This window comes from Vigna unguiculata, chromosome 11 (genome assembly GCF_037176805.1).
Source record: "Vigna unguiculata cultivar grain cowpea cultivar isolate G323 ecotype 2 chromosome 11, ASM3717680v1, whole genome shotgun sequence".
NCBI classification, from domain to species: domain Eukaryota; kingdom Viridiplantae; phylum Streptophyta; class Magnoliopsida; order Fabales; family Fabaceae; genus Vigna; species Vigna unguiculata.
The window spans coordinates 42891728-42912074 of NC_140802.1; the positions used below are offsets into that span (position 1 = coordinate 42891728).

A 20347-nucleotide genomic window follows, 5' to 3' on the forward strand; every position below is an offset into this window, starting at 1 on the left:
ATTGTTTTTAATTAATTTAACTAATTTTCTAAAGATTGTGAATTAGTTGAAAATATTTTAATCCTTAATGTTGCTAGTTATAAATAATGTGGTTCAATTAAACTATTAACTTCAAAGGACTCACTAACTATGCATAAATACTACAACTTAAAGTTATAATTCCTATTTATACAACATAACTAACTTCCATAAAGCGAGACTAGTGTTATAGTATTGAATAACGGAAAATATCGACAACCCAAAAATCTTTTATAAAGTTATATCGAAATTAATAATGGATTATGGCAGAAATATGATAATGTTTCCAACAAGTGTCACTTCTATGAAATATTCTTGAAATATCATGATCATTATTAGAAAATAGGTATATTATTTGTAAAATAATTATAATGAAAGTAGAGAAATAGAAAAAAAAATGAAAAAAAAATGGTAGTGACCACCGCCGGCGGTGGAAACTGACGACGGCCAACCGTGACAGCAACTAGGATTGGTGTCTGGCGACAGTAACTGCAGGGGTGAAGGAATAATGTGCTTTGGACTTTTGGGTCAAAAAAAAGTAAAAAAATTTAGGGTAAACAATTTTTACTGTTGTGTGGCTGCAGTAACGTAAGTGAAATAATAAAATAGGGTAAAAATAGAGTGAATGGTAAAAAATTTGCAAAGGTTTGTATTTTAATGGGTCAGGCCCAAATTATTAAACACTAGAAGAAGGATAATTTAAGGTTTCAACTTATCTTCTTCCTCCTCCCACATTGCCGACATCGCCATTTTTCTGCTGCGATTCTTCACCATTCTTCCCTTCTGTTCACGATCATGGTTTTTGCTTTTGGGTCCAAATTTTTCGCCACAACCGCTACGTCACAGTCACTCGCCATGCCAAAAGCGGCTATCATAGGCCGTCATGAAAAAACCAATTCACCTCCGCCTTGTTGTTGCAAAAGACTGATCAATTTCCACCATGGCGCCAACATGGCCAAAATTTAATAACACTGAGCAACACCTAAGTAACCACTCCAAATAATACTAATTTTGATAAAAGTTAAAAGAACTAAATGTTTTACTAATAATATTCATCACAAATTCAAATATTAGAGGACACATCACTACAAATAACGGAAAACGTATATCCTCATGACATTAAACCATCTACAAACTTTAACAAATTTTGAATGATCAGATTTTCATAACGTTTATACTCCATTATCATTGAATTCATTCCGAACATTATCTGACGTAACTTCTTCAAACATTAAATTACACAATTTAATTTTTCATTTCTTACCCTATTAAGTGTTCATTAATTTTTGAACCCAAACAACATTAATTTTCTGGTAACAAATATTTGCCATGATAGCAATAGTTAAAAGGTTGAGAGTTGCTACTTGAGTGAATATTAATTACTGGCAATTGTAATCATAAGTGAAAGTTTGTCTGAGCAGACAGCATTGATTATTTCCGTCACATTTGTAGCATGGCACAACTCAAACATCGGGAGTAAATGCCTAATCGTGCCAAAACAGTATTTGTCTACAAAGATGGTTTGCGGCTTTTCTTCTAATAATCTAAATAAATGGTGGACTATATAAAGCAATCTACTTCATCACTATTATAATGGCCAGGTGCTGCAAAGTCCAAAGACCTGACGAACTCGGTAATTCTCTAAAGAAGCTTTCATAAAAACGGCGAATGCCTTTCCAACAACACTGTATCAGTAGCACGAGGGAATAATTATGTGAAATCATAGCACACTGTATTAAACATTATGAAAACATACCGTAATCCAACCTCTTCAGTACAACCATGATAATTGATACATGTTCATTCATATTCTTTTATAAAACTTTAGGATTCTCTCTGTAATAATTTTTCTAAAACCCAGGGCTTACCTCACTAAGAAAAGGTAAAAACAAATAAAAATGTATTTCTATGAAAGACCTCCACATTAAAGGAAAAACAGAAACATATGCAGGTCACTTATCCTCTGCTAGATTATTTGTGCTTTGACTTGTCGGCAAACACTTCTGTGTAACATATTGGGCAAGCCTGAAAATATAAGCCCAAAAGGAAAAGAAAAAGGATATCAGCAGACGTGAAAATTGGCACTAAAAGCACTTACTGAGTTTATTAAAAATTGGTAAATATCTTACCTTATTGATGCTGAGCCATCTGTTCCCACAACTAGCGTGATAAAGATGTTTACATGGCAAGGTGATACGCTTGTCCCCTCTTTTATATTCCATCTGGCAAATCACACATCTAAACAAGAAGATCCAGTCAGATCAATTAGCTTGGAGAACGCACGTTATAACTTCAAAGCACGCAACAGACATAATACACGTAGTTTTTAAGTTAATTCCCATCTGGACGTTTCCATTTCCAAATTATATTGATGTAGATAGATTGCTGAAGGAAGAATGCTGTACGATAGTCCACCCTTTATTCCTTTTATTTTACACGGAATATCAATTTGAACCAAGAAATACAACTGTTTATAAAAATTACTCAATCATGTACGATAGTAGCAACAATCTAAAAGTCTTGAATATCAATTTGGACCAAGAAATACAACTGTTTATAAAAATTACTCAATCATGTACAAGTGGAGTTCAAGAATAACAAGCAGAAATAAGGATTTTGAAAGCTAGACACTCGACAATATATAATAAATCATAGGAGAAGAAAAAGAACAACTGCATTAAAACATAGTGTCCATAAACCAAATATTACCTCTCACCCCGTGATTTCTTCCTCAAGAAGAACCCACATTTGAACTTCGACACTGGGAGTGAGGAGATCTGTTCTTGGGTGAGACCACGGCTCTGAGTTCCGACAGCTTCACCTAATTCAAGTAGTTCCTGCAATAAATGATACTTGATGTTGAAAAATAATAAACTCAAAAATGTAGGGAATGTTTTACTTCCACCATTTTCCAAATTGCCATCTAGACAGATGTTCACATACTATAATGATTTAAGATCACACAACCATTTGACCCATTTAATTGAAAAACACGTGCAACTGATACAATTTTCTATATAAATGTTACCTTGTTTAGCTTTTACGAATTGCAATTAAAACATGTAATGTAATCAGCTCATAAGGACGCACAATTAACTGTGAGAATTTTATAAAATGATTTGGCCTACCAATGCTTTCCAAAGGTAACAATCTCCATGTAGAATAATGTACCGTGAAGCATAAAATAACCGAAGACATAAAACTAAATGAGTAACCCAGGTCCGACTCCTTAGACAAATAATTACAACATTGAGTTTGTATATGTCTTGAAGATTGACTCCGAAGTAATCAAATATATAGTAGTTGTACTTAAGGAAACACTATAATGCCTAGAAAAAGAAGTAATCTGGGACTTTCAATCCAACCTCATAGGTCATGTTGTCGGGATCAATATTGTCTTGCCAAATGACCTGCACAATTTCACAAAATGCCTAGTCAGATAACCATTTATTGTGCTTCAAACTGATGAATGGCTAAAGGTACTGTATAAACTTCTTAGATGTTCGTAGCACTAAACCATTTCAGGCTCCAGGAATCTTGAAGGAAAAATACCTGATAATCACTTGAATTACTGTGATGTCTTCGAGGACCTGAAACAAATGAAACATTGGTTTAAATTGTGAGCGAACATTTTATATGTAGGATGAAAGGACTTGACTATCAAATGACAGATCTGCAAAAGGGGATTTTGCTTGGATATAAATGAAGAGGCCATTAACAGAATCTGCAGCCTTATCTTTGGAACGCAAAAAAAAAAAAGCTCTACAATAGCTTTTAAGGGCAAGAGCTACCATATTTGGATGTCTAACAACACGGGACTTCTTATTTAACTGATTTCTTTCTGTCTCTTTAAGGAGTTGAACAGAGTATTGATAGAGGACCAGAGACAGATCCAAAGAGGTGAGTCTCATTAGTTTATTTAAAATCTGTATGTTATGTAACTAATGTTTACTAGGCTTTTGTCACTAATACTCAGTCTCATACTTTTCTCACTTCAATTTTAGGCTCATCATTTTTTTACTTCTACATGTGTCCCCACAGAGACCCAAATCCATACTTTCCTTAAAACAATAGTTAAAAGTTTCAGTATTTTCCTTCCAAGCAAAAAGACAGGATGAAGATTAATATAGAGTTGTAGAGGAAATGTGAAAATTAAGTTAGTCTATAATTTAGAGAAATATCCATAGTCTAGTTTTGGACAAATCGGCTAAATTATGACTAATTCTAAGGATCATATTAAGTGCTTCACATCATGGCATTGAGATGACTAAATTAATTACTGTACTTCAACAACCACTTAAGTTTCTACATTATGATGCTCCCAATAAAGAATCAAGGTGTACTGTATCAAGTGAGCAGTAATGCAAAAAAACTGCTGTTCATCACCAAGGAATTTACAAAAAATATTTTTAGAAGAAAATCACAAACGTACATTCAATAGAATTGTCTCGTGTGTCAGTGTTTCCACCTTCAACCCATTCTGTGTTTACTGCTGCTGTCTGTTCATTGATTGTCAATGAGTTCTCTGAAGGTCTCCTATACTCATCCACCAGTGGTTCGTGATGATTTACCTCATAACCTTGGCTGTAACGGTAGTATGATGAATTCTCAGGTTCAGATAATCCAAACTTGTAAAAGCTTGAATTTGAAGGGTATGAACTCTCCTGCGTATATGATGGAATATCATGTCTTTATCAGAATATTTCGCATTTCTCAACATTAATATTTAAAGAACAACAAAGTTTCGGATAAAATAATGAAAAACAGCTGCAGAAGCAGATCTACGTTAATAAAACAAGAAAATAAAACATATCCCATCAAACTAAGGCTTACATAAAATATCTTAAACAGGATATAAATGACAATGTTTGCAGGCACCTGAGCATGTGATGCACCAGAAAAAATGAAGTTGACATGTTCATAGGTAAGACCTTCAAAATATTCGATAAAGCTTCCTGCTGTATTATAGGGATAGCTAATGCTATTGTAATGGACATCCATGTGTGGGTTCCAACTCATTTTGAATCCTTTCTGCCAGACAAGTAATCTGCAGTCTGCAAAGTCAATTCAGAGCAAATTAAGTTATAACAATCAGTGCAAAGACAATGAAGCACACAAACACACACAAAAAAAAAAAAAGCTTCAGCCCTAACATATATGCAACTCTATCTTCAATCTTAACAGATTCACCAAGGCAGATTTGTCAACAAAAGTTGAAGTAATGAGCAGAAGACCATCCGCCTCATATGATTCAGCTACTCCTAAAATGCAAACCTGCAAAAAAGCAAATTACACAGATGATGTGAGGGCAATTCGAGTAATTCCACCAATTATGGTTTTATCTTCGATCAGTAATTGCTTAAATCCATTCAGTCAAAAAGCAAGAGTAATCCAGAATGCCTAATCTAGAATTTCAAATCAAGAATAAAGAATTTTCAGAACTAACAAATTCAGTTCAAAAATGACTTACAACATTTTAGCCAGGAATCGGCCATAACAATAATGTAATTATATCAAAATGAGTTTCACAGTTTCGTATCAGCTGATCAGAATAATGCAGCCCAGCCTAAGATCACATAAAAGTAAAAATTAAACAAAAATACGCGAGATCTCTCGGACAAAAGAAACAAAGATTCAATGACGAGGATAAGAAGCAAGAGAGAGAAGAAATTTGCCCTCGCATCTGAACCTCTATGATTTGACCTTAGCTAAAAAAAATTCAAAACAACGCAATGACGACCCGTGCATTCCTCAACAAACCAGAAATCATTTAGCTCTATTTATTTTAATTTTTTGGAAACCAAACAAGGCACACAAAATCAAAGGAGTAGAACAGTTGGTTACATACAAGAAGAATCACGTGAAGTGTGCAATCGAGGCAGAAGAATCTCGCAGCTTCATAGATCGCAACAACAGAGAGAAATGTACGAATCAAAACAAGAAGAAAACTAGGAGTGCGAAGATGAGGAATGAAAATTGATTTAAAGAATGGAATGAGAAGGAGCAAGAGAGAGAGAAGGATTGGATTCGAAAGGTGAAATTGAAGGAAGAGACTGACCTAGAGCTTCATTGCTTTTTGCGAGACCAGTGATAATGGCGAAATGGCTTCTTCACTCTTCATTTTGTAACTCACTCATCTCTCTCTGCCTTTACGCACTGCTCTGAAGCTGGTTTCACCTACACGCAAACTCCGTTAGATAGACCATGATCAGCTGCATCGCACCTTTTCACCAAACGGTACGCATTTTTATTTTTATTTTTTTCCAGCCCCTGATAACTGGACAAACGGATTAGGTAGGTAGATGGAGCAAAACACTGTATTTCTCATCTCACACTCTCACATATCATAAATCTAAACTCTCTTGTATTAATTTAGGTATTGTTGAAGCTTGAAGGCTTTTTTATAAAACTAATAAATTATTATACATATTAATTAAAATTAAACCACACTATAAAGCTATTTGCACTACTAATGTAAATTATAAATTGATTTTACATGTCATTGTATTACTATGTGCTTTATTATTAGTTTGTTACTATTTTAAAATTCGTGTCAAATATAATTTTTACTATAAAAATCATCATGAAAATATAACAAAATTTATACATATAAAATATAGTTTATTGTAATAAAAAATTTTAATTAAAGCATTATTAGTTTACTTACTAAAATCAAGTTAATATAAGAATATAGGTACTTTTATTTTATGCAATATTTTTCTAGAGTGAAAAAATCAGTATGTTTAAGTGAATTATAAAAAAATTAAATAAAATGTAATAATTGTAATGTTTTGTTGTTGTCTAGATGGTTTGAAATAAAACAACTAAAAACGTGTTTGATATTTCATTTTCAACTATCCAAATAAAGAAGTACAGTACCGAGTGGGGTTTTTTTATTACTCGATCACATTCTATTTTATATTAAAAATGTCTCGAAAATCAAATAATATATTGTTTTTATTTCTCCATAACTCATCCAATATAAAAAGAAAAACAAAAAAAGACACATTTGGATGAATGTTTGGTGTGTTTCTTGATGTTATTTACTGTTTTGAAACTGATTAGAAATAAATAATAATTAATGTATAATTAATATATTTTTTTCATTTTAAACTTTTAATTATTACTTTAGATAAAAATAATTATTTTGTCAGCTTTATTATTTAATGACCATTTTTTAAAATTGATATTTTTTTAATTCATCCATTATTTAAATTAAAATAATTATCTATAATAAAATTATAAAAAATATTTTCATTTATTTTTATAATTATAATAACAATAATTTTGTTAAGTGCGCGTAGATGTATTTACTATTATGAAATAATAAAGTAAATTAAGTGAAATTAGTGTAATTCTTGCTTGTTGGATAAGAGAAGCATCAAAGAGAAATGGATAGAAAGAACTTTTGTTTTATTTTATTTTTAATATTAATATTAAAGAGGTGATGAGATGCAGACATCCGAAAAATTAGACGTGGAAAGGGTTGTTTGATAGGGACAACCTTAGTTGTTGGCCAATGTAGAGAAATGGAATAATGTGAAACATAAAAATGGTTGAAGAGAGGTGACCAAACAAAACTGATCCGATTAAGTTGGTACCAGTTATGGTTAGTTAGCAATCAACCACATTTCTTTACCCTCTTGGAGTAATGTTAAAATAAAATTACATAGTCTTTTCTTAATGAGGTGCCATTTCAAACAGGGACTTTAGTTAAAAACATAAAAGGCGTTTTTGTTTTAAAACATAATTTTCAGGATAGAATGTATTTTTTTTTTTACAATTTTTAACATGTTAAATATTTTTCAACAATTTTTTTATCTAAAAAGTAAATGTATTTTTTAGATTTTAACAGTGACGGTTGACAAAATTAATGTGAATATAACAATTTTAACGTTGAATCTAATCATTATAATTTCATTCAAATATAAGTAATTAATACTATGGGAAGACACTTATTTATGTAGATTTTCTTTCTAACATTAATATTGTTACCAAATATCGTTCGCATGATTTGGATCGATTAGTCTATATTATACATATGTAAAAAATACTCTATGTGTATAATTTATTTAAAATAATATTTTACATGATGTATGGACTAAAATTTTCATAATTTAGTTTAGAAACGAAACATGTTTATTTTATTATTGTTTGAAGACGAAAAGAATATTTACCTATAAATTTTATATGAATATTTTTCATTTTTTTCGCAAAACACATAATTTTATTATAATCCTCATTCCCTACAAGAAGCAGTGAGGCTTTTAGTGATAAAAAATACAAATTTAAGAGTTAAAACTACTTCAATAATATGACTTATATCAAATATAAATTGTGAACAAATGTAATTTAATAAATAAAGAATTTAAGAGTTAGTAACAAACTTGGTGGGAATTAGCATAAAAAAAAAACAAGAATTCTGACCATAAAAAAGAGTATGAGAAAAAAAAAAAAGACTAAAAGCAAATTATAAAAAGTATATTAAAAAACTTATTCTCGTATCTTATGGACTAAGATAAATCATTCTCTCTACTATAAGTTATATGATAAATTTTAAAATATTTATAATAATAATATTCTTAACTTAGAAATTAATATATATATATATATATATATATATATATATATATATATATATATAACTTACATTAACAAAAGCAATTATCCTCTTTATCTTTTTGGAAATTAAAGAAAAAAAAAACAAGGAAAACCTAGCGACCATCACAAAAATGGACACTCGGAGGGAGTTAGCACGTGTTATGATATTTTTTTTAGATAATCATTTTCTCCAAAGTCATAGAAGTTTGTTGAAGACTTCAATAGAAGTGATATTGATAGCAATTAAGTTATATCATTTTAAAATAATAATTCATTTTATGATAAATTATATCAAATCAAGGAGTAGTTTTATTATTATGATCATACTTTTTTTTCTCAACTTCTAATTATTTTAAAAGGCTAAAACAGGCACATACAACTAAAAAATGTTATTATCATTTAAAAATATAATAAATTAAAAAAAAAAAAACTTAAAGCAGCCGGTCCTTAACTAATCAAGAAAATATGATAAATTAAGTGAATAAGAAAATTTCAGCTGCTCAATATGTTTGGATTATCATTCTTAAGTATCCAAATTATGATTAAAACACAAAAAATTTACTTATGCTAAAGTGCACTCAACTGTTACCAACGTTATTATTATTATGCTTATAAAAGTATTAAATAAATACATGGATACATTACAATAGATTGAAATACTGTTGTATCTCTACAATTCAATAACATACTTAAAAGGGTGGTTTTGTGTAGCTTTTCTCAACCAAAATCCTTAATGAGTATTATCTCTCCCACTAAAGAAAATTATGTTATATTTCGATATATTAAGAATCCATTGCCAATTTGCGTCTCGTATATTAATTTATTAGAATGTCCATATTCTTTGAACACACTAGATTCCTATTGATAGAGATTTTGGATAGTATGGATGAATAATTAATTTTCCCTTTTAAAAGAACTTGATAGAGATTTTTTATCACATAACTTTTATGATCTTGACCAGTGATAGGTTCTGAATAAAAGATAATTTATATTTTAACAAGTGATAAATTCAAATTTTCAAATTTTGACATGCACACTTTTAATACGTAGTAATTATAATTTAACAAAAAAGCTAAATATAAAAACCTAAAAAAAATAAAAGAAGGAAATTACTAATTAAATTTTGATAAAAGATCAAAACTAATCGAATTGTCCCGTGAAACATAACTAGAAAAACAAGTATTAACGCGTTAAATAAGTAATACGAACCGCAAGAAAATTAAAGAGATGTATGGTAAGATTGAAGAACCGCCCATGCTTGGAAAAGACAAAAAATAAATAATTAAACCTGAATTAAAATTAAAAAAGATTCGAGTTAGAATTTAAAAATATTTTTATATTAGTTATTAGGATTAATAATTGTGAGAATGAAGAAGTGGAAAAAGAGCAGCATGTGAGGGAATCACGGTGAGAACACGCACAACATAATTGAGAAGCGAATGATACAAAAGCCCGGCGTGCAAGTGAAGTGAGGAAAGAAAAAGGTATCATTCATTATATTTATAAGCGCTTCACACCCCTTTTTGTCTGCAACCAACGCCATCTAATCGATTACTTTGGTTTTTTCTTTTACTTAAATATCATTTCGTAATATAAAAAATTAATGATATAACTCTCAAACTAGTTGATGACAATTGCATCAACATTAGTTGCACTCATAAAGTCTCTGTGCTAGTTTTGTACTGATATGAGATTTATGTTAATTTTGCGCTAATTTAAGTGAGAGACAGTCAAAATTTATTAAAAATAGGTTAAGTATCAGTTAAAGTTCCACATTTAGATAGAATAGACAAAGTTAAACACTGTATAAAAATAAAAATTTATAATATTATTGTTTTAAGATATGTGTAAGACCAATATTATATATATATATAAAATCTGAATCCAATAAGTTCCATGCTCCACTGGCCTTAACCCAATATACCTATATACCTATAGTTGTTTGATGGGCTGAGCCTTGAAGCCCAGAATACTGCATCCTTGGGCTATCCCTCGCGACGGTGGATGGAAATCATATCAAGTACCACCATAGTCTATATTTCCTTTCAAAGTAGTAATACATATTTTTTGTAAGGGTATTTTTACAATTTAAAACTTGATGTTTCAAATTTTGAATATAAAATAAATAAATTTCAGGGTAAAAGATTATGTAGAAATACGAATATGTCATCTGAGATGCTGGTGCAATTTTAGAAAACAATAATATATAATGCCATATGCTTTCAATGTTTAATTAGGATTAAAATTGAATTTTCACTAATAACGTGGCAACCATTGATGTGGTCTTTTGTTGCACAAGTTATCCAAACAAAATGTTAACCCAAACTATAACAACATCTACAAGCGTCTCTTGCCACAGAATTTTCTTCTTTATGCATACAAATCAAACCCAATATCTTTCGGTTAAATAAATTATTCCTTTGAGGTTTCAAAAAGTGGAAGTCTAACTTAATTTTCTAGAAACCATATTTAAGATGAATTTGCATGTATTTATATATTATAATTTTCCGATGTAGAATTTCTAAATTTTATTTGCATTAAGAAATATGTATTTTGAGGGTGAAACTATACATTAATAAATGATTTGATAACAACATAATAACAGTGACATGATAGATTCAATATATAAAAAATTTTACTAAAATAAATTTTAGATAATTCTGATACCATCTTAAAAGGTGAACTTCAAATTTAACTCAACAATATAAAGTCGATTTGTAAAGTGAGCAAATTTGTTGTATCTTTATGCGATGTGAATATGTAAATATAATTATACAAAATAAATTCAATCTACCTATATAAGTGCAGAAAATTGAAAGAAAAAAGATTCTTGGGCATTTAATTAATTTTTAATATAGTAATACTAATTTGGAAAAGCTTGCTTTAGTGTTGTGAACGAGGAAGACATGGTTGATATGGAACAGTGAACAATTGCATGCAAGAGTATTGGAGACAGACAAAACCTGTGTGCTTTGAGGAGCCAGGTCGACCACAGCGTGCAAGCCAAAGCAAATGCTTCTTCAAATCCATTAAAGTTTTTTTTTTTCCCGATGATGTCAAACAAACAAACTATGTCTTCCTCGGAAATACTAATTACCAGCACTTCTTTCAATTGCTTAATATCATACACACGGTTACATTCTCAAACTTCTTATTTGATTATTAACGACAACATAATAATTTTTTATGCCAATTTAAAATCATAGCTATCTTCAAGCAGTGTAACAAGAACACAGTATGAAAGGATACTGTGGTCATAAAATTTTGGTAGAGAAATATTGGTGAATGTTAATTTAAAATATTAAAATAACGCATGGCACTCATCTCCCATTTATTGTTTTAAAACGAAGCATCATTATGAAAAGGTAAATGATAATTGCATATTTTTGATAAACCAAATAGTTTTCCTTAAAATTATTTTATATTGAATCTGAACCTTCTTTTACCAAGTGATTTCTTGTCTCCCTCAACTTTATTGGTCTTGCTTTACCAACATTGAATTAATTTCTTCAAATTCTTGAACCCTTCACCTAACTCTTTCATTGTTGCTATTTTGCTTGTTAAAATCTGAAACTATCTTCTGCACATCTCTATCCTCTCACTCCACTACCCTTTCCCTTTATTCTGTGCACTCAGTTGTGTATAATTAATATCACAACCCTTTCTATAGCTGATCATATACCTTTTTCTTTTCACCCCCTCATCATGACCAATTCCTACAGATCCAATGACCTTAACTTTTGGTTGGACCTCAATTCACCATGTCTTCTCTCTTCTCCTTCTTCATCATCTCCTCCCATCACTCCATCATTATATTTTCCTTCCAATTATCAAACCTACACAACCTCTCCTCAAACAAAACTCTTTCCTTTCCTTCATCATCAACAACAAGAACAAGAACAAGAAGAAGATGAAGAAGAAGAAGAAGAATATCTTGAATCTTCATTCAGTGGCATGGAAGTGGACAAGAAAAAGAAAGAGCCAAGTACATCATCAAAGTGCTTAGATGAAGAAGATGCTGTGACTGTGGCTTTACACTTAGGGCTTCCAACCACTGCTGCATCTACTGATTTAGCTTCAAGTCTATACTCATCAGAGGTTTCAGACAAAGGAGAAAAAACCAGTGATGCTTCGGGGTTACTACTGTCAGATAGAATTAACAGAGGACAGTATTGGATCCCTACTTCTGCTCAGATTCTGATTGGTCCAACACAGTTCGCATGCCCTCTTTGTTTCAAGACGTTCAACAGATACAACAACATGCAGGTTTGTCACCTTTGCTCATTTTGATCATCAATTCCCTCGATAGAGGAGAATAATAAAATAATCAAGATAGGATAATTAACTGTGAATAGAATTATAGAAAGAAAGAGAATATCTTTCCTTTTCCCAGCTTTTTCCTGTTTTTCTTACTCTCCTATACCCCTACTTTCTCAGATCTCGTTTTCAGAAAAGTTGTCCCAAAAAAATGAATTCTTCTTAGTTCTATCTACAGTACCACTTCAAGTTTTCACCTGAAATATTCCTCTAAGGAGGAAGATTTATCCGCCAGAGTGTGTGTTTGCATTATAAGTTAGGGTTTTCCAAGTTAACTTATTACGTTTCTTTGACCTTCAAACTACTCGATCTATCACCATTTTTCTGTTAAGATCACTTCTTCTGTGAAGATCAGTGTCCAAATATATGGTTCAATTGTATCCTTTTTGCATCTACAAGGTTTTTCTCTCTCTCTGGCATAAGTTTATTAAGTGTATTTAGTTTATACCAAAAAACAAAAACACACCGACAAGGGAGACATAAATTGAAAAGACATCAATTGAGTTTCATAAAAATGAATATAAATATAATTAACTGTACAAATATTCTCTTGCTGGGCTCCCGAACTTTTTCTTTAACAGGATGCCCTACTCTTGCACCTATATTTCTTTAATCACACAGAGCGTGGTTGATGAACAAACTCCAAAACTTGTTCAAAAGGAAGCAGTTCCTAGTTAGCATGTCTGAGTGTTAATTAAGATTTGTAAAGAGAGAGAGAGAAGAAAGTACAAATTTTTCTTCTTTGATAAATATTCCAAATTTAATGTTTTCTAAGAAATGAGCACTATAAACTTAACATGTTATTTATTTATTTATTTTATATAATTGTACAAGCCTCCTTTCTCCATCAAATTCCTACTGAAAAACCTGGCCGACATATGATCAAGTAATTCAAATTCAAAATCTAAATTTTGTTCATAACAACATGCAACAAATTAAAGACCTAGTTTCAAGTTTTTTTCTCACTCCTTGGTCAAAACTGGTATTTTTATAGTTTATTTTTCTATGCGTGTGTCAGTGGCTTCCATAATATCTATTGTTCGTTTCCTTTCCAACTATTCACTATTTGTTCTTATTACATGATTGATGCAAGAATTTTCAGATGCATATGTGGGGGCATGGATCTCAGTATAGAAAGGGACCAGAGTCTCTAAGAGGAACACAACCAACAGCTATGTTAAGGCTTCCATGTTATTGCTGTGCTCCAGGATGCAAGAACAACATCGACCATCCGAGAGCAAAACCACTTAAAGATTTCAGAACCCTTCAAACACATTACAAGAGAAAGCATGGGACAAAGCCTTTCGTGTGCAGAAAATGTTGCAAAACCTTTGCTGTGAGGGGTGATTGGAGAACTCATGAGAAGAACTGTGGGAAACGCTGGTATTGTTCTTGTGGCTCTGATTTCAAGCACAAAAGGTCTCTTAAAGATCATATGAAGGCCTTTGGATATGGACACACGGCTCATGGAAATGACTGCATGAACCTTGACCAAGATGATGATCAAGCAGGTTCTGAAATTGAACAAGAAAATTAATTAATGCAACTTTTCTAGTTCTCAGTTTATATGATGATGTCAATCTATGTAACTATTGATGGTTTCTCATATCTCATCACCTTTATTAATTCTCTCATTGCGTCTTGGTATTTCATATCAGACTGTAACAAATGCTTCTGTCGTGTCATTTTTTGTTTTGGTTTAAGTTTCTATCTCTCTGTAAACATAAACGAGAAGTAATTTGTATTACATGATTCAATATCCATGATCTACCAGGATTCTACGTCGTTGGTTTAACTAATACCAGACAGAATGTTCATTTAAGACAGGCGTACGAGGAGATTTTTCCAAGTTCCAACACATATGTTCTAATCTTGTCGTTGCTTTCCAATTAACCTTAATTAGATCGGTATAACTTTCAAACTTATCTGCGAAAGAGATAGATAAAAATGCACACTCCAAGAAGGTGTGTATGTGATAGAAGATAAAAGAAAAACGACAAATGTGAAGTATATAGAAAAAGGAAAGAGAAAGAGAAAATGAAAAAAAAAAAAAATGATGGATGAGAAAGTAAAGTACATATCGCTTGAATGTATTTTGAAAAACGATAGGGAAAACCTTTTCTAAATGACACCTAAAGATAGAACGAGAGATAAAATGTAGTAAGTGATAGATTGTAAAGATGAATATACAAGTATAAAAGAGATATAAATGTGATAAAAAGAGGGGAAGGGTTTAATTAATAAAGAAATGCATGATTACATTCCGTTCTTTCTTTTTATCATTTTCTAAACATGAAGGTGAAGGAAAATGTTGTTTATATCGAAATTTTAAGTGTGAATTCAAGTCTAACGTGTAAAGAAGAAAATTCATAAAATTATTGTGTTTGAGCTTTGCATTCGAGATAAAGTTAATTCTTTATTTGGAATGAGTTGATGTTGTTAAGAAAATAATTTTAAATTAATTTCACAAAACTAATTTGTACGACAGTTTATATATTATAAATTTGTTTTATTATTATAAAAAATACATTATTAATAACCAAACTAAAAGTTTAGTCACTATAGTGAGTAATTTAAATATCAAATTACAAAATAAAAAATGATTGATTACTAAAATAATCACTTTTATAAATAAAAAATTATAATTAATTTTTAAAATTTAGCTACCAAAAGAAATCGGTCACTAAATATAGTTATCAAGATTTTTGCTACCAAATGAATTAGTTGCTAAATTATAATCTCTAATTAATTAATGATCAATTTACCGACTAATTATATTGTTTATTTGTGATTATTTTAGTAATTAATAATTTTTTATTTTGTAAATTGTGATATAAATTGGTCACTAAACTAATAATCTTTTATTATTAAAATTGGTTGGTAATGAATTTTTTTTTTTAATGTATCATGTAAGATCTTCTGTTCAAATTTCAATGATATTGTGTTTTATGTTGAATCCTAGGTCTAAATAGTCATTAGTTTGACATTTGATATTTTCAATAAATTAATACAAAAAGTATAAACAGATGTATAAAAGAATAAAGAACTTGAATATGAGCACACTAATAATTACCATTAATTAAGGCATTGTATGTATGAGGCGTAGGTAGTTGTTCCAGCAACAAAAGTTAGCAGTGTAAATGGCGAGGAACATGAGGGCCCCAGTGAAAAGGATTAGTGTGAGGTGACGGATATTCATGAATCCATACCCTTTTCCCTCTTCCACTCGTGCAAAATTGCTGAGAAACTCTACTCAAACTCACAAAACTTCTTACACATATATCCACGTTACGCTGCAGATATAGTTTTTTCTTATACCTAAGTGCATGCAACGTTGCATATAAGGTGTTTGATTTAATGAATTAGTGAGAGAGTGGTGAGAATTAATATAATAATATGTTGGAAGAGTAGGTTCGGGGAAGCTTTAGAAGCTGTCATGGTTCAGCCTTATGAGTCGCATGATGCTGCTCTCCCACTTTTGTTGTGTCCTTCATGATGGACAGATCAAATACTATGTTTAGACTGACCCTAATCATTTCTCTACCAAGGGTTTTTAATCACACAGCACCATTAAAAAAAGTTGATTAATGCATTGATAATACGTTTGGTATAGCAGAAGGAGATGTCATTTCAAAGTTGCAGAGATGCAGAGTTTGAATGATGGAGTCTCTCGAGTCCATTCCCCTGAGCCAACAAAATCGGGATTCCACGTTGATTGTCCCCACTTGTTCTGCTTTTGTTGTTTATTTTTTGTTTTGTTTGGGGTAAAGTGTGCTTGAAGGTTTTTCCCCTGGACTTGAACATGTTGAATAATGGCAGTGTGTGACTGTTAACAGGGTTTCTTTGTATAGCGGCACTATAGTTGTAGATTTAACGTAACAGTAAAACAGGTGATGAAAACGATGGCTAATTATGTGATTCTTTGCTTGGTATCAATGGAATCCAGTGTTACGTCAATCTGTCACAACATCCCCAACCTGTCAATGAAGATGTGATGGAACATTGTAGACTTTAATATATAACAGTTTTTCTCTTTTCTCTTTTCTCTTTTCTTCCAACTTTTCTATCATACACTTTACTCCACACTCCTCATAATCACTCACACATTTGGATTTACCCTATACAATGAAATTATTTATTTTTCTATTTAACAATTTATATGAATTATTAAAATAGTATAAAAGATCATAACAATCATTAAAAAACAGTAATAATAATAATAATACAAATAAAGCAATGCCTATGGAGCATTAGATCGTCACACACGTGCAAAAAGAAATATACTTTGTTTGGTGGATTTTTCAAAACACAGTTTCATGCAATTATGACACTCACATCACACATATTAAGTAACGTTCAAAAAGTGTTGCTGTTAAAGTTGAACCTGTGTCTTTTATCTTTGATAAAATTTGTAACCCAACACAGAATCAACAACTTTTCTCGATCAAGAAATAGCAGTTTCCATAAATATTGTTTTTTCATAAAAAAAAAAGAAAAAAAGAGAGAAGATAGCCAAGGTGATAATTACAATTCATTTAAATTTTCTTTCTGTCAAACAAAAAAAAATTATATTCTATAAGAGGTAAACAAAGCGAAAAGAATATAGAAAAGGGATTATTTTGTATTTATATCCAAGAGACACAAATATGCAGTAACCATCACCTTTCCCAAAAAGACTGGATCACAAACCAGATATAAGAGACATAAAAATTACTTTGTTGTCATTAATTAGGTATGCTAAATCTGTTGAGAACCTGCATACTTTTGTTGAAAATATAACTCCAAATTTTGATAAAACCAAAACCTATATTTTACATAAACAAAAATTAGTTTTCTTTGCCTTTATTATTAAAAGTAATTTTACATCAACTCAATGTTATTTTATATTAATTACATAATTTCATATATTTTTTAATATATAAAAATAAATAAAATAACACAATAAAATAATAATCATGACATTTAGTAAAAATTAAAAAAATATATACTTAATTTTAAAAATATAAAAATTTTAACTACTCAAATTTATTAACAACTTAAAACTCAATTGAGAAAAAAAAAACATATATATAAAAAAAGTTACGTTAACAATGTAAGTTATTAAGTTTGTTGGGATAATTAAAAACAATTTTTTAAAAGAATTAGTATGAGATAGGTAGCAAGAAAAGGGGTACACTGCCAAAGGAACCCTTTCAAAGTAACTAATATAGTTTAAAACTTTTTAAATCTAAATAATAGCGAAGTCATATGTGTAAAGAATAAATAAAACATATCATTTTGTTTGGATAAAAAGAGTTCTACAATTTTAAGGAATTGCAATGCGTGATATTTTTTAAATAATTATGATTGAGTTCTCTTTATTTTTTTAAACTATTTTATTTAGATATAATAATTAAAATTTCTTATATTTTATTTTTTTTAAGGATGAAATAATTGAATTTATCTTTTAGAATAATTTTTCATTTTAAAAATATTTATTTTTAGATATAGAAATTTAAAATTAAAATTTATTTAAATATTTGTCAAAATTAAATATTTAAAATTTAATGTTTCTTTGTGTATTAAAAGAGAGTGATCAGTGAATTTTAAATTCCATTTTGAAATGCCTTTTAAAATTTTGTAAAATTCATTTTTTTTCGTATCCAAACAACTATTTTAGTCCAACAAAATTTAATTTAATTTAATAAATAAATTATCTCATTCAAACATATAAAATTCAATATTTTATTACCACAATTGTTAACATATATTATTAATTAAGGAAAATTTTAAAATTGATCTCAATACAAGAACATCTCTCGTTAACAATTAATTTTAGTGACCAAAACTAGTTAGATATTATAATGATCAATTTAGATAACAATTTATAAAATAAAAAAATGATTGATTAATAAAATAATCACTACTATGAATAAAAAATTATAATTGATCACTAATCAATTAGAGACCACCTTTAGAAATTAATTTCTTTGGTAACAAAAATCATGGTAGCTAATGTTTAGTGATCAATTTTTTTTGTACCTAAAACCTTGGTAAATAAATTTTAGAAACCAATCTAGAGATTAATTATAATTTTGACTATTTTAGTAAGGAATAATTTTTTTATTTTGTAAATTGGTATTTAAATTAATCATTATAGTTATTAATAACTTTGGATTATTAAAATTAGTTGTTAATTGTAAGACCCTAGAAAATGGCGTTTTAAAAGTGATAGTGGTTTAAAAATAGTGAGACTCGATTATTTTAATATTAAAAGATTTTAGTATAAATAGAATTGTTATAAACTAGTTTCATTATTTTAAAACACACCATCTCTCTAGAAACCACTTTTCTAGAGTTCTCTGACTTCTCTCTAGAGGTTTTGTCTCTCTGGTCGTCTGATTGAAGAACCGAGACCGTAGGATTGATCCTCTCGGCGAACTCTTCAAATTGGACCGATCAGTTTCTCCGTTCGCGTAAGTTGAGTTTTCGCTCTTTATTTTAGTCTTTTTCTGTTTTCTGTTGCATGCAGGCCCTCTTCCGCTTGCATGCAACGTTTTAATCATCAGTATGAGTCTCTGCTGATCAGTGATCATAACGGTATGTCCTGATCGTTCTTGTGATGTTTCTATGTGTAGATAGAGCATCCTGTGGAGTTAGAGGTGTTGACGTTTTTAAGGCGTTGACATTTATAAAGTTGTCTAAACATGATAACAGGTAAGGGAAGCTAACTGTTTTACTTGAATTTCGTATAGAAATCATTCTGATGACTTTGAATTGCATGATTGATTGTTGTATGAGTGCTTGAACTGTGTAATTGAGTGTATGCTTGGATTGTGCTAGATTTCTTTACTGTTGCATGTGAGAACAGATTGGGAATCTGGTATTTTCGCCTAAGCGAGCAGCTCTCGCCTGAGCGAAAACACCAGAAATTCATCTCCTATTTCTGCGCGAGATCTCGCCTAGGCGAGCCAGTCTCGCTTGAGCGAGAGTCACTCTCGTCTAAGCGAGACAGCTTAGCCTGAGCGAGAATTCGCCCAGAGTTTGGGTTGTTCTCTGTTTCGAGCCTCGCTTAGGCGAGAATGACTCGCCTAAGCGAGAGAGCCCTTTTCGCCTGGGCGAGACCTTCTAGCTTGGGCGAGAAACCCTGCAGTTGAGTGTTATTTCTTTGTTTCTAGTGGATGAAGCTATGTTTGAATGTTAAAATATGAACTTAGTTATGATATGCATGAATTGTTATGACTGGTAATATGTGCGGTGAAATTGCATGAAGTTGGAATATGAGAAGAAGTGGTTGAACTAGGATTTCAAGGGAAATTCTAAGAGGAATGTTTTAGTGTATGTAAGGACATAAGGACTTAGTTTTGGTTGGTATCCTGACGCTCCTAGTAACCATTAAGACTCATGTAGAGTATGATGGATTACGTCGGGG

The 20347-nt window shown here is 30.4% G+C and overlaps 2 protein-coding genes across 8 annotated transcripts; one reads left to right on the forward strand and one right to left on the reverse strand.

The window, feature by feature from the left end:
- Positions 1-1728: 1728 nt before the first annotated feature.
- Positions 1729-6334, reverse strand: LOC114168131 (E3 ubiquitin-protein ligase BIG BROTHER-like). 6 transcript variants are annotated; one of them, XM_085668499.1, is made up of 10 exons: positions 6077-6251; positions 5489-5584; positions 5209-5292; positions 4897-5072; positions 4451-4682; positions 3571-3608; positions 3384-3428; positions 2728-2855; positions 2148-2256; positions 1729-2043 (listed from the first exon to the last, which is right to left on the reverse strand). In XM_085668499.1, exons 4-10 carry the CDS (start codon positions 5035-5037, stop codon positions 1990-1992), a joined length of 747 nt encoding a protein of 248 aa, XP_085524625.1. In that variant the 5' UTR covers positions 5038-5072; positions 5209-5292; positions 5489-5584; positions 6077-6251; the 3' UTR covers positions 1729-1989. The 6 variants fall into 6 exon arrangements, with proteins under 6 accessions (XP_085524625.1, XP_027908662.1, XP_085524624.1 ...); XM_028052861.2 differs by lacking the exon at positions 5489-5584 and adding an exon at positions 5867-5913; XM_085668498.1 differs by having other exon boundaries at positions 5172-5292; positions 6077-6249.
- Positions 6335-12126: 5792 nt separating this feature from the next.
- Positions 12127-14717, forward strand: LOC114168847 (zinc finger protein WIP5-like). 2 transcript variants are annotated; one of them, XM_028053808.2, is made up of 2 exons: positions 12127-12885; positions 14030-14717. In XM_028053808.2, the coding sequence occupies exons 1-2, from the start codon at positions 12325-12327 to the stop codon at positions 14471-14473; spliced, it is 1005 nt and encodes a 334-aa protein (XP_027909609.1). In that variant the 5' UTR covers positions 12127-12324; the 3' UTR covers positions 14474-14717. The 2 variants fall into 2 exon arrangements, with proteins under 2 accessions (XP_027909609.1, XP_027909611.1); XM_028053810.2 differs by having other exon boundaries at positions 12132-12885; positions 14039-14717.
- Positions 14718-20347: the final 5630 nt, after the last annotated feature.